Source organism: Anas platyrhynchos, chromosome 14 (assembly GCF_047663525.1).
Source record: "Anas platyrhynchos isolate ZD024472 breed Pekin duck chromosome 14, IASCAAS_PekinDuck_T2T, whole genome shotgun sequence".
In the NCBI taxonomy this organism is placed as follows: Eukaryota; Metazoa; Chordata; class Aves; order Anseriformes; family Anatidae; genus Anas; species Anas platyrhynchos.
The window spans coordinates 20,378,821-20,393,051 of NC_092600.1; the positions used below are offsets into that span (position 1 = coordinate 20,378,821).

Here is a 14,231-nt window from a genome sequence, read left to right on the forward strand (position 1 = left end):
TAACAAGCAGCGTGTTGGGGCATAGATGGGCTCCTGCCTCTAAAGGCACGGAGGAGGCATTTAGAGGAAAGCCTGCAGTTGGGGTGCCAGTGGGCTGCCTGCTCCCCACCGCCCTGCACTGCCCCGCGATGCTGCGAGCTATGGCAGCCATGGGGAGAAGTCTGCATTGCCCAGCACAGCCCCACGGAGCTCCCAGCCCCTCCACTGCCCTCTCGGGCTATCCTCCCATGGGAGAGGCTGTTATGTTTAGGTATCTAAATGAGCTAGAGTGGCTGTTTCCAAAAAGAATTAGTTTGGGTTACGTAAAGACAAAGAGAAACTTCAAGGGTCCTCAAAGTGCTGTAAGTGAGCAGCACAGCCGGGGACAGTCCCCGTGGTTCATTTCTGGTGGACTTGGGGATGTGCTGCCAGAGCTGGGCTGGGTCCCCGGGACAGGGACAGGCAGGCACGTGGCAGGCAGTGCGGGCTGCTGCAGAGGCAGGAAAGCAGGGGCTGCAGCTGAGGGCACCCACCCTGCCCCAGTGCCCTGCCTGGGACCCACTCTGCTCACCACGTGCCCAAGTGGCACCTTGTGGCTCCAGCACGGCTGCCTGGCCCTGCAGCGAGCAGTAGGTCACCAGGACAGGAACCCATCCCCATGGGCAGCATGACCGAAAGCACAGGGAGGAGCGAACAGGGGCAAGGAGGCACCCCAAGCACTGCACCTCCAGCAGCAAACAAACCAAGCAGCTCCAGCCCTCCTTTCCCGCGCATGTCCTAATAGCTCTCCGCGACCTCCCACCCACTCGGCTGCTGGCTTCCTTCCTCCTGCACCGCCTTCCACATCCCGAAGCCTCTGGCCTGGCGAGGAGAGAAGCCGCATGCAGGAGCATGTCCCATGCACCCACTGCCTCTCATCCCAAAGCCGCAGGGCTGCAGCTGTCCCTGCTCCACTCTGAGCTGAACCTGGTGCCGGCGCCAGCTCCCGGGGTTTTGTTTGCTGCTGTCACCCAAAAAGCAGCCTCCGTGCCAGTGGGTTTGGTAGTGGGCACAGCGGGAGTTTCTGGGGACACGCATCGAGTGCTTTCATTTTCAGTATACATAGAAATAGGCGTTCGTATTCCTTCCTAAAAGGACACAACAGCAAGAAAAAAAAAAAAAAAAAGAAAAAAAAACAGCTCTAGCACCATCAAACCTCTCAGACTGAGAAAACCACACAGTTTTCATAAGACCCGAGTTCTCTTATCTGAGTAATTGGTTTTAGCACCCAAAAAAAGCCATGTGCCATTCTCCTGGTGGGGCCCACACATACACAGAAACTTCCTTTTTAAGAAAGGCAGTTACATTTTTTTCTTTTCATTATTAGCACGGTTAGGTCGTGACTACCTGTGTGCAAGCCTGCTCACAAGGAGACACGATGCTGGCTGGGTAAAGTCCTCAGCTCCTGCTATGCGGAGCTCCGGGGCAGGTTTAAAAACCCCACTGGCACCGCAGTGCTGGAGCATGCCTCTGAGCTGCACACACATCCCATGGGCAGGGCCGGGGAAGGCAAGCAGCTAAGTGGCTGTGGTTTCAAAGGAGCCAGCGGCGCTGCAAAGTTTAACTAGCCGAAAGCAAAGGGCTGTGGAAGTTGCAAACATTTGCACCGAGGCTATGCAAGTCCCAAGAAATCAGGAGACCGGGGCTGGAACAAAGTCCAGCCCTGTGGCGCTGGGTGCCAGGTGTGCAACCTGTGCGTGGCAGGACAGGGCAGTGCTGGTTGTGCCTGTACAAATCCCTGCCACGCTCCCCGTGTCCCACTTTGCTCTCTGGCCCCTCGTGCTGAGGTTGGGCAGAAAATCACCCCGCAGGTGGGCTGCACCCAGGCTGCCAGCCTGGAGAGCCCCCGAGGACTGGCCGCACCGCGGCTGCTTTCCTTCCAGCAACACCCTGGATGGTGCAGATGGGCAACGGCACTGGTGCTCACAGAACAGGAAGGAAAGCCAGCTCCTGCCCTGCATGGCCTTCCCCAGGAGCCGTGTGAGCGCGACGCTTTACACCTCCAGCTGCCTGCTGCCAGCCAGCCACGCGTCCAGCCCCAGTGGAATCCTGTGCGCACAAAGGGTCGCTGTGGTGCTTCCTGCAACACCCCACAGCTACATGGGCACTTTTGTCATAAAAAAAAAACAACATAACCTGCTCCCACCTAGGCACTTTGGCAAAAAGCAAAGCGAGGATGAGCTCAGCAAGCAGGCTGCTGCAGCTGGGGGACATGGAGCATACTGCCTGCTCCCAGTGCTGCTCCCCTGCACCCCACCTCTGTCTGCCCAGGGCTGCCCCAGCCCCGGGGCCCCTCGCCAGCTCCACACCTGTCACTTGCAGGCAGTGAAACTCACAGCTCCCCCACCATCTGGGTGGGAGGGCGGAGAAGAAACGTGACGGGAGGCAGCTGGGCTCCCTGCTGGATGCAGCACACGGTCAATCGCCCAGCACGCTGCTCCTGCCATGCTGCAGCCCCAACCCGGATCCCCCGCCTGCCTTCTCCCCTCCATCTCCCCCCCCCCTCACAGGATTTCCTTGCTCCTGATGTGCGTGAAAATTAGGAAATGAGGGTTCCTCGGGGACTAGGTGGAGAGAGCAGCTTTTGGCAGGGGGGAAAGGATGAAACATCCCAGCCCCCACTCCCACCGCCCCATCTGCCTGGGTTGAACGGGGTCCCGTAGCCTCCCTTAACAACAGCCAGGGAAGCAAAGCAACACCAGTGATGAACTTTCTGCAAACTGAAACAGGAACTGAGGTGTCTGACCAGCAGTGCTGGCTCAGCAGAAGGGGCTGCTTCAGGCAGCGTGCTCCCTGTCGCTGCAGGCAGCCCATGCTCAGTGCAGAAGCGGCGCAGAGGAAGAATTCAGAAAATGCATCGCAGTGAAGATCCGCTGCCCTGCAATCACATTCGCTGCAAGAGCTAGAGGCAGTCACTTCATCCTCAGCCACCTCAGCACAAAAACATCCATATAAAGCATGTAACACTGCATCCCAGGGGAGGAGAGAAGTGTCACATCAGTCCTCGCGGCTACCGGGGTCTCTCCCACCCCAGCCCACAGCCCAGGGTCTTCCCCTCTGCTCCCTGCTGGAGGGGAAACACATGTGTGGCCCCTCACCAGAAGGAAAGGATGCACGAGGAAAGGGTGGTGCGCATGGGAGGATGTCTTCACTGGGCTCCTGCAGACCGTGGTGCCGAGGGACATCCTCCCCACAGAGCACTGTCTCTCCGGGTACAGGCCAGGGAGGTGCCCAGCACCCAGCGCTTTGTCTCAGGACAGCGGGAGGCCAGATAAGCAAAGCATTTTCCCTAAGCCCCACACATCTGCCCAGGAACCAAGAGTGATCAAAGGTTAGTCTGGCTACTGGATGGGGCCATCACACAGCCCCTGAGGCTGTGCCCGTCTCTGCACCCCCAACAGCAGACACTCAGGATGCTGACACCACATCGGGACCCCCCCCCCCCCCGGGGTTGTTCCAGCTCTTACAGAACCAAAAGAGATTTCAAGCTTTTATTTTCCCTTGCCTTAATTCTGAGGTGAACCAGCTTAAAGCAACAACTCGCAGCAGCAGCTCAGAGCTGGTCACTGCCTTCTGCCTGGGGAGGCACAGCAAAACAGAGACAGGTGAGGACAGCACTGCCGAGACCACGAGCACTGCCAGATCCGTGCAAAGTCCTTGGCATTTCTTGGAAGCTCCGATTAATTAAAAAAAAAAAAAAAAGTGATAAATAAATAATAATTTGCACGGTCCCATGGCTGGAGCTCGGGAAAAGTGCTGAAAAGCAAAAGAGGTGAGCGATAAGTGGAAGGGAGCGCATTGGCTGAGCCTTTACCTGGGTGCCAACGGCACAGCAGCGTGGCTGATTCTGGAAGTAGGTCAGTGTACCTGTACCTCACCTCCCTGTCCGCGCCATTAACTTTAACCTTTAGTCTTTGGCTTGTTACAGCTCTGGTCGGCGATGATGGGCATTTGCATCCCCAGCACGTGGCGCAGGCAGCAGGGCGCCTGCTCACCTGCACCCATACAGCAGGTGCCCACCAGATCTGCTCTTGGGGATGCCCCCAAGGCCCTCCCCATGCAGGCAGCATGCAGAGTTCCCCCTCTGCTCAACTGCTTTCGCTCTGCCAAAGCGTCATGAGAAATATAAGCCTGTGCGGGGTTGCCATGGAGCACGGCTCAGCCACGGAGCAGGGGCCTGAGGGGGTTCCTCTGAGAAATGCAGGCTCCTCTTGCCCCTTGCTCAGCAGGGCCTTATCTTTGGGGACAGCCCTTCCCTGGGGTGATGGAGAGCCCAGCAGTGCTCTCCTAGGGCGTGCAGGCCCAGGAAATGCCCCTTGTCTCGGTGAAACTGTGTCCCCAGATTCACAGACAGGCAGGAGGAGTGGTGGCTGCAGTGGCTGTTGTCCCAGAAGCACAGGAAGTCCCCTCACATCACCTCTGACCTGCCCCGGTGGGTGATGTTCCCAGGCTCCCAGGGGTGCTGCCCTAGGGCAAGCACATCCTTGTCAGCACGCTTTTGCCAGCACGCTGCCTGCTGGCACAGTCACCATGGGCTCTCCCATGAGCCCGGTCCCAACCCCACCAACACAGCACGTGCTGTCAGAGCCCCACAGGTGTCCGTGTCCCCAGCCCTGCTCCAGGGGCCACAGAGCCCTGCTCCTCAAAGCGAAGAAGGTCCTGCAGCCCTAGGGACATTTTTCATTTTCAACCGACAGCACTTAAGTGACGGAGCAAGAAGAGTTTCTACCTACAAATAGGTTTTTGACATTGGAAAGGTTAATGTGGGAGAGAAATCTGTGCCTTTCACAAAGCTCCCTTTGCTTAAGGCACGAGGTTAAGACCTTAATTATTCACCTGTTGGAGAGGTGCCTTTCCATTACGGCATGGGACCAGGGAGGGGATGTGCAGGCAGGGCGGAGGCAAGGGACAGCGTGGGGTCCTGCCAGGGTGAGAAGGACCCGCTCAGATCCAAGGCTGGAAGCAGCAGGTCTGCACCCAGGCTCTGCCAAGGGGCTGGGTCTGAGGCCAGCCCTCCTTCCTCTGCTTCTCCAGTTCCCATGGCTCTCAGCAGCACACCACACTCTCCGTCTCCTGTACCCAAAGCTGCAGAGTGCACGGCTGCGGGGGTCCTGCTTTGCAAACAAAACAGCACCAGCAGCCCCTCTCTGTGCCCACCACCATGCTGCAGCCCACCTGCTGCCCCCAGAGAGGAGACAGCAGCACCAGCCTCTGTGGCATGGGGCCCTGTGACCCACACTGCAGCCTTTGCCCAGGCCCTTGGGCTGCCTCCATCGTCCAGATCCCACCACATGCAAAAAAAGCAGAATATCAGTCTGCTCAGTGAGGACTATTGGAAATTAGGGACACGTACCCACATCATTACTAACAATACCATGACGCCTGATGCACCTCTGCGCAACCGAAGGCTTTGGCATGCTTTCTGCACTCATCGACGGATCAAGCTGTTAGCAGGAGGCTCGGAACTTAGAGAGGGAATGTAGTATTTCAGTTCATGTGATCTTCAAGCATCTCTCTGAGAAGCAGCCTATTGTTATTTGTTGGTTGTTTTGTTTTGTTTTGTTTTTTTCCCTGCTGCACTTTGTTTAGGGGTTTAAAACAAATTGAAGCCATGAGTCTAATGCTGATGCCTCTTGCAGGACACGGGGCTGGTGGCCCCTCCGTGGAGCTGCTGCAGCCCCTTCCAGCGCCCGGTGCCACCGGGCAAAGCAGCCCCAGGCAGCTGTGTGCCTCTGGGCTGTGGTATTGCACAAAATGGATTTACGGACCCAGAAATGACACGTTTCAAGCTGCTGCAAACTAAAATCCCTTCCAGTTGCTGTTAAAATGGAAAAGAGGGTGGCAGGAAAAAGGCAGGCATTGAGTGCAGAACCCTGATTTTCCCTCTGTAGCAATGCACCACGTGAATCATCGCTGCCCTCGATATGTAAATAGAGGTTAGCAGGCATCCTCAGCACAAGCCCAGATAATTAAGGGCCTGATGCAAATGCCCACGTTAAACCTCCGTGCGTCTCCACGAGAGCCCTCCCAAGGGGAAGGGACCACCAGGCACCCGCACGTGTCGTGCTGTGCCTTGCATTAACCCTGCTGCAAAAGGAGGCAGCGGGGAGGAGCGCGGAGAGCCAGCAGGAGAGGCACTGGGGGAAGAAGCAGACTGCCTCAACATTTCCACAGGGGAACCGGGTAATATTCACAATCTTGTGGCCTCCTGACACTGCAGCCTCTTAGGATAATCTGATCCCGTGCTGGAACAGTGGGGACCGTGCGGGAGCAGCTTTGGGGCTTCATTGAGAAGTTAGCAAGGCAGTTGTAAGAAGAGGCTAGTACAGTAGTAATCGGGAGAGACGTCAGAGGGAGCGTGGGACCCGCCTCCCTCTCGTTTATAGTTCTGAAGAAAGCATGTGACAGCGCCAGGGCTGGAGCCACCACTGCAGTTTCATCAGAGGTTAAGGTACAAGCACCATGCACACTTACAACTTCAGCCCTTTCTAAAGCAAATGCATGCAAATCACACTTTTTGTTTGTTTGTTTGTTTTGTTTTTTTTTTCCCCTCTCTTTTCCTCCCTTTTCACACCAGCCTTTAACCCTTGTGGGCACAGGGGGGACAGGGAGGAAATGCAATTATCTAAAGTGGCCACTGTGCCGTACAACAACTGTACAACAACCCCAGGCTGCATGGCACTTCTGAGGGAACCCGCAGCAGCCTTCCCAGCTCTGTTTGCTGCTCCTAAGATTACACACCAGCAGACATCAGAGCAGCATTGACCCTATGCGCATATGGACAGTGCCTCCTCCGACATAGTGCAGGTACAGGAGAGGGAGAGGAACCGAGGCGACAAACACAGCCAGCCTTATTCATGAGGTACCATAAAAATGGTCTTATTTCATCGCAAGCCATTTCACAGTCCCAAATTCTGCAGGGTATTCACAACATGGTGGTTTTGCACCAGAGAAGGATGATACTTCTCAAGATTGCTTTTCCAGCCTTACCAGTCCCCTTTTGGAATAAGATTCCTAGACTGAAACGTCAAATGCTGACAAAAAAGCAAAGCAATGCCACCCTTCAGATAGGTGCTGCAGTCACACGAGCTTTCCACTTCACGTTACAGATGCAGACAACTGGCAGGTTATTGCTGGGAAGCAGAGCCAGGAACTTTCACCTGCCTAGAGAGTAATTGGGATGGGGGGAGCTCAGCCTTTCTGAAACACTTTGCGGGGATGACACCTCGCGAAACCAGCCTCCTTTCTCCAGCTGGCATTCCCCCCAGCAATAATAAATCCCTCCGAATCAGAAGGCACAAGCCACTTACAAAACCTTCTTGGCCCACTTCTCACCCTTCCTGACCCTTCTTCTGTAATCAGCCTGTCATCGGTTCTTCATTAGCTGCCCGCGTCCCTCCCCGCCGCTCTGCCCCCACCAACTGCCTGAGTCCTGTGCCAGGCTGGAGCACTGGCGCACACCAGGAGCGGCGCCGGGACTCCACCGGTCCAGCTGGTGGCAAGACCTTCCTGGTTCTGGCTGGCACATGCACCAGGGGCAAATCTGATTGACCAAGCCTGGAGATGTTGTTTTGCACTCAAACAGCAGGATTAGAGCCGGCCGTCCCTCCTCGCACACACGCATACCCCCGCTGTGTGCAATCCCCAACTCGGACTGGTGAGAGAGCAAGGGTTGGGATGAACGTGCTAGCTGCACAATCAGAGCTATTTGGTAATCGGGGGTTATGAAAGTGAAGGGCTGGAGGGATGATATATAACTACACAAAACTCTTCCCGCTTGCACCAGCCCCGGCAATCTGCCTGCGAAACACCCGCTGGGGAGCTCGGCACCAGCCGCGGCTCCGGCTGCCGCCCGGCTCGTTGTGCGGTGCCTTCACCCCCCAAAATGGAAAAGCATGCGAGCCCTATAGCCGGCCCGGCTCGCTCTCGTGATGGTGCGGGAGCTGCCAAGGCGCCTTAAGCCGATTTGCACGCCCGGCTCCGTCCAAAAGGCAGCCGGAGCCCGGCGTGGCCGCGGTGCGGCACGAAGCACCCCCGGCCCCCCCAGCCCGCAGCCCGGGGGCGTGCGGGTGCCGCTGCCCATGACTCAGCCCCCGGCCCGGCTCCCGCCTCCCCCGCACCCCCCCCCCGCACCGGGGGCTGCAGCAGGGCCGGGGGGAGCCGCTCCGGGGTCCCCCATCCCCGGCTCGGGGCCGGCCCCGCGCCGCAGGGGCTCGCGAGGGGCCGGGGCTGGGAGCGGGGCGCAGGGGGGTCGCTCCGCGAGCCCCCTCCCCAGCAAACCCGACGGCGTCCCGCTGCGGGACCACCTCGGCGCCCTTCCCACTTATCCCCCTTCCCCTCCCCATCCCCGCAGCGCCCCGGCGGGACCCCCGGCCCGCTCTGCCCCCCCCCCCCCGTGCCCCCTCCCTCCCACCTGGCTGTCGGCGAGGTAGTTGAAGACGAAGGAGGAGAGCGCCTCGTCGAGCAGGGCGCCGCAGTCCGGCCCCGGCTCCGCCATCTTCCACAGCCGGCAGGGGCTGAGGCGGCTCCGAGCGTGCGGCAGGAGCCGGGCGGCCGCCGGGGCGGAGCCGTTCGCAGCCCCCGCCCGCAGGAGCCGGGGAGGGAACCGGGGGAGTCCGGGGGCTCGCGGGGGGGACGGGGGAAGAGGGGGCCAGGTCGCCGAGCGGCCCCCGAACGGCAGGGGTGAGGGGGGAGCAGCCGCAGCGCTGCTGCCTGCGACGAGGGGGGCCCGACGGCAGGCATCGGGCCGGGGGGGGGGGCAGTCGTGCGGGGAGGGGGACCGCAGGGGGCCGGCTCTGAGAGGTGCCCCGAGGTGGTCGGGGTGGGCTGGGGGTAAGCAGGGAGTGAGGAGTTGCACGGGGGGGGCTTCGGGTCCCCTCTGTTGTCTCAGCCCCCCTCCCCCCCCAGCCCGCTCCAGCCAGCAGCTCATGTCACGTGCAGCGTTTGCTGTCTCAGGTTTGGAGGCGTGCAGATGCTAAAAGCCCTCTCAGAAATATTGATGGCGGGCCCCAAATCTTGTGGATGCTCTGTGTGCTTAACCGAAGCAATTACAGGGAGAGAGCAGGGCTTGGCAGCACTGCCTAGCTTAGCTGGTGTGCGGCCAGCCGAGTGTACACCTGCAGCCTGATGGGCCCGTACCCTCACAGCCCACCCCCTCACAGCCCTCCAGGCGGCTCAGGCAGGCCTGCGGGATCCTGATATGCCCAAACAGCTGAGGAAACAAAGCCATGAGGAGCGCCCTAGATGGAGAGGGATGCGTTGGGCTCTGATGGCTGAACAGAAGGGGGTTTTCCTCCAGCACAAAAGCCTTGCTGCCCATCAGCTTTCTCGCCTTGTTCTTGTTTCAGAGGCCGTTTCCAAACCCTGCAGTCTCCCTCTGCTTCAGGACTTGCCGTCAGCACTGTGTGATGCATAAACACTGGGTATTCCCAATGACTCCGAGCCCTGTGCCAAAAGATGTCAGCAGACCATGCGTGTTGCTGGGGAGAGATGAGGCAGGGGCGGCTTGGCTGCTGGGGGGTGAGAAAGCAAGGAGAAGCTGCCCACAGCTCTTCCTCAGGCTGCCCTGCCTCATCCCTAATTACTGCCACCAAGCAGTGCAACAGTGCCCCAAGGGGCTCTTCAAGCTGCTCAGCAGGGGTGAAACTTGACTTTCCCTGAGGAGCTCGGGGCCCCATAATGCTGCTTCCAGCACTGCTCCAGGCAGCTGGCGTGGCATGGAGCAGCCAAAGGGCCTGGGGCAAGAAGCTGCTGTGGGCACGTGCAGTGCCTTACAGACCAGGACTCGGATTCCCCACTGATGCTGCTGGTGGTGACCTGGGGTTTGTTCCCCCCAGCCCCTCCTGCAAGTGATACATGTGCTGAACGCTGCAGGGAGCTGAAAATGGGGGAATTTGCCCCATCCGGGACGGGGTGGGGGGGAGCAGGACAGGAAGGCTTTGCAATAAAAGTAGTCTTTCAGGAGGAATTTGGTGAACAAAAAGTGAGGTTCTTGTTCAAGTATGTTGTGATTTCTTTTAAACGAGCTGTACTCAAATGGGAAGTAATTATTTGTGGGAATTGCTTGTAAAAGGTTGTTTGAAATCAGGCCACCATAGCCTTGTGTTTTAGAAACACCTTTTCTATCCTGGTTGTGCAGGCAAGCACAGTTCTTCCCACAGCACCAGGGAGCATTAGCAAAGCAAAGCCCAGCCTGTGCTCGGCGATTTCTCCTCTGGCCTGGGCTTCTTTCAGGCAGGCTGATGAAAATGGATAGGGACAGGCTGCCCTTGTGCCAAGGGGGGACCAGAGGACAGCCCAGAGGGGGTGAGATGGGGGCACCTTGGGGAGGTGGACCTGCTGCTGGATCTGTCCCGGGCTTTTGATGGGATCCTGGAGGATGAAGTACAGTAGCTCACGTGGCTACAAGGCAGTGTTCACACGCTCCTGCTTCTGCTCTTGACTGCTCTGGACTTTTGCAGAGTCCAAGCGCTTTCCTGTGCCAGTTGGTATTTTTCACCTACAGAACAGAGATCACAGCACTTCCCCATGTCCCAGGGCTGCTGGGGGGGTGGCTGAATAAAGTTCATAAAGGGCTTCAAAAGCTGCAGGAGAGAGGCAAAGGAGGACAAGATGTTACTGCTAGTATTGTTCCCACCTCCTTAGGTCAGTCATGTGGTGGGTGCAGAAATGCCGTGGTGGTGTCGAGCATGTCCTGTCCACAGTACTTCAGTGCAGTGGGGTGAGTGGGATGTTATGTTTGCCATACACGGGCACACTTCTCTTGCTGCACACAGAGCACCTGTGCAGTTTCACTATTAATTGCTCATGAGTTTCCTTCTCAATCAAAACCTGAGTTTTGCAAGCAGAAGAGCTGACAGAGCTCAGGGTCCTGCTGTGTCTTATGAGCAAAAAGATGTGCAGAAATCAGCCCTCTGCCAGAGCAGATTGGCCTTCCACTGACTGCTGCATCCTGCAGCCCAAGCCAGTTCCCCTGACAGAGCTGAGCAACCCTGAGAAATGAGATTTTCCACCCCGTGACATGGTCAGAGGAGCACCAGCAGCACCCAGGAAGGGAGATCCAAGGGTGCTCTTAGCTGGGAAAGGCATTTTTGGTCCTCGCACCTCTGATAATCAAAGGCAGCAGAGATTTCCTGATTTACCCCAAAGAAAGGGGCACAATCCCATTTGCAAGAGGACGAGCCTCACAACCTTCTGGCAGTGCTGGGCGTGCTGACCCTGCCACTGCACCCCCCCCCTCCCAGTTGTCCCCTTGTGCCGGCGTCAGCCCGGGGTTGTCCCCTGCACTGAGCCTGGGGACAATATTCCTTAGGTAAAATATAACAAGGCAAAAATCTGCAAATGCCCTTCCAGAGCAGCACAGAGGGAGCCATGTCATGGGGCCTGCGGTCAGGAGGGGACGAGGGCTGAGCGTGCTCTGCACCTGCCAAAGGCCAAGTGTGGGACCCGGAGCAGAGCCAATGAGCAGAGCCTGGCACGGAGACACCCCGTGCTGCGCCAGCGCCCGCCTGCGGGCTCGGGTTTCAGCCGCCTCTGTTTGTGGATCTGGAAATGTTGTGGGACCTGTGCTGTGCGGGGTGAGGGGCAGTAGCAAATGGGGCTCCTCCAGGTGAGGGCACGTGGCCCTGGGGGACCTCGCCAGCCCCCCGCCTGGTGACACGCTCTCCTTGTCACCAAAATTCAACGTGGCCCCAAGAGGACTAGCCTAAGGGCTCCCAGCTGGGGGGCAGGGCTGGGTGGCCGTCCTGGTGGGCATTGGGGAAGGGGCTCTACAGTGGGGCAGTAGGGTAAGCTGGGGGCAGCAAGTGGGAGAGTGTTCCCCGGGTTCTCCTGCTGCCCTGCCACGCAGCCAGCTCCATCCACATGGGCTGTGAGCGGCCAGCACTGCTCCCCATGGGGCGGGCAGCGGCTGACGATGCCGTGCCCCCACTTTGAACTGGGTTTCTTCACTGGGATCCTTTCCACGAGCTCTGCTGCTTTTCCTCCTAAGCCCTGCCGGGCTCTCGGCTTAGTGCTGCACTTCAGCAGGAGGCACCAAGCTCAGGGACCCAGCATCACTTTTCCTCAGAGCTTTCTGTGTCCAGTGGCTCCTGAGCAGCTGTGTTCACCTTGCATTTGCACAGCTTCACGGCCAGCAAGGATTCACTGCTGCAGAAATGCAGGGGATGGTCTGCATGGCTGCGATGTGGCCCCTTACTGCCTGCAAGCCCCCAGCAGCAGCAGCATGGAGCACCATCAAAGTCCTCACGCAGGCACACAAGGGGCTGATGTCCCTCCTGCCCCATGTCTCTGCGTGCTGCAGCTCTTTCCCTGCAGCAGAGAAAGGAATGGAGCTGCTCTGCGTTTGTCAGAGCCTGGCTCCAGTCAGCCTACTTTTGCATCCTGCTCTTCTCCAAACCTTCATCCTTGCACATGGAGCTGAAGTCAGGCTGTTACTGCAGAGGAAACCTGCAGAGAGAGAAACGTTGTGGCAGAGGAACAAGAAGGGCTTGAGGATTAGCTGCTGAAACAGATGGGAATTTCCTGGGGCGAGATGCAGAGCCGAGCAGGGCAGGGAAGGCTCCTGTGTGGTGGCTCATGCTGCCCGCCAGCTGCGTGGGCTGCGCGAGGACACCACAATGCTCATGGCCTCCTCGTGGCGGTGCCGGTGACTCACAGTGCTGCGGGAAGCAGCACGTGCAGCTGGGGCTGAGTCCTGCTCCAGAGCCCTCAGCACCGTGCACTGGGGATGGGACGGCAGCTAAATAGGGCTCAGGGCATGCCACTCACCCCGCTGCCCCAGGGAGGTTGCCCTCATTGCATCCCAATGCAAGGAGCCAGGCCTTCCCCTCGCCTTTTGGGCTGCAGCTCACCATGTGTGTCCCCTGCAGCAGCTCGTGGAGCAGTGACACTGGGAATATTTGCTTACCAGTGCCAACAGGAGCCATGCTGTATGGTGCGTGTCCCTCGTGCTTATTGTCTCAATCCTGCCAAACTCCAGCTCTTGCACTGCGTTCAGTGTCTGTCATGTCCCATCAATGTCACCCCCTGTCCCTGCCTCAGCTCTGCCTGCCAGGCTGCCAATGGCCCCAGTGGTGCTCTTTGCCCGGCTGCTGCCTGGCAGGTCCCCATCGCCGTGCCACCAGCCCTGCTGAGCACCTGCACCCCTGCCTTCCTCGCCCCACCTTCTAGCCCTCTGCCTTCCTCCCCCCTGCCTTCCTCCCCAGGGGCCCTTGGAGGGTGGTGGTCAGGGGCTCAAGAGCCAGGTGTGGAGGCAGCAGGTACTGATGTGGGCCTGGGGGCCTGCATGACTGGCCCTCCCAGCACCTCAGCACTAGCTCCAGCCAGCTCTATAAATAAAATCAGGCTCTTTTATCCCACCAAATAAGCTTTCATTGATTTTACCGATTCCTCCTCCTCCTCCCTCCCCTGGTCTCTTTGATACATGGAGTCAGCTGCAGAGGAGCTGTGAGTAGTCAGGCTGGCGGGGAATATGCCACCCCCCTCCCGGAGATAGCTGCTCTCCCCTGGTTTTCGCTCATGCTGCTGGAGAAGCAGCAGCACAGCTCCCTGGTGGAAGTTTGCCGGCTAATGATTTATTCATCTCCTCCTGCCAGTGCCATCATTGGCAGTGAGGGAGCCCCAAGCCCTGCGCCGCAGGGAGGAGGGTGGGGAGCTTGGGGCTTTCTGTGGCCGAGGGAGCTCGGTGTGAGCTGACACACGGCTCCCTTCTCCGGCTGCTTCACCTGCGGCCATGCCAGGATAAGGGGCCAGTCCTGGGGCTCCGCATCCCCACCCCAGCCAGGGTGCGGGCTGGTCCCAGGGCGCTGCCTGCTCCCATGCAGGCGATGCTCAGCCCCCCAACTGGGCTGCGAGCTGCTCGTTTCAAGCAGTTCCCATGCACACAGTAGCTCACTGCGCAAAGCCCGCTAGCAACAGAAATAATGCAGCAAAATCACAGCTCGCGCCATCTCCCTGACGCTTGGAAGTGCCTGGAGAGCTTCAAAAGCCGCAAGATGCTCTCGTTCCCATCCTTTTCCCTGCTGCTTTCACCACTCGTTGTCTGTGCTTTGGACCCCCCTTTCCGGAGGGGAACAGCTCTTTCTCAGACGGTGACAAATTCAGCGTGGCAAAGGCTGCCCGCATCCTGCAGCGGGAGGCAGGCAGCCGGTGTGCTGCCCGCCCGAGCAGGGCTGTGGGTGACTCATCGCCATGCAGCATGCGATTACAAAGGT

The 14,231-nt window shown here is 58.6% G+C and overlaps 1 protein-coding gene across 2 annotated transcripts in view; it reads right to left on the reverse strand.

Annotated features, from left to right (window-relative positions):
- PPARGC1B (PPARG coactivator 1 beta) overlaps positions 1–8,640 on the reverse strand; it is a 45,976-nt gene extending 37,336 nt beyond the window's left edge. The window contains exon 1 of one of the 2 annotated variants that reach the window (XM_038186253.2): positions 8,432–8,628. In XM_038186253.2, coding sequence (XP_038042181.2) covers positions 8,432–8,515 — 84 coding nt within the window. In that variant the 5' untranslated portion in view covers positions 8,516–8,628. Of the gene's footprint in view, positions 1–8,431 lie in introns of both variants that reach the window. The other variant, XM_038186261.2, reaches the window with a different exon arrangement.
- Between the last annotated feature and the right edge of the window lie 5,591 nt (positions 8,641–14,231).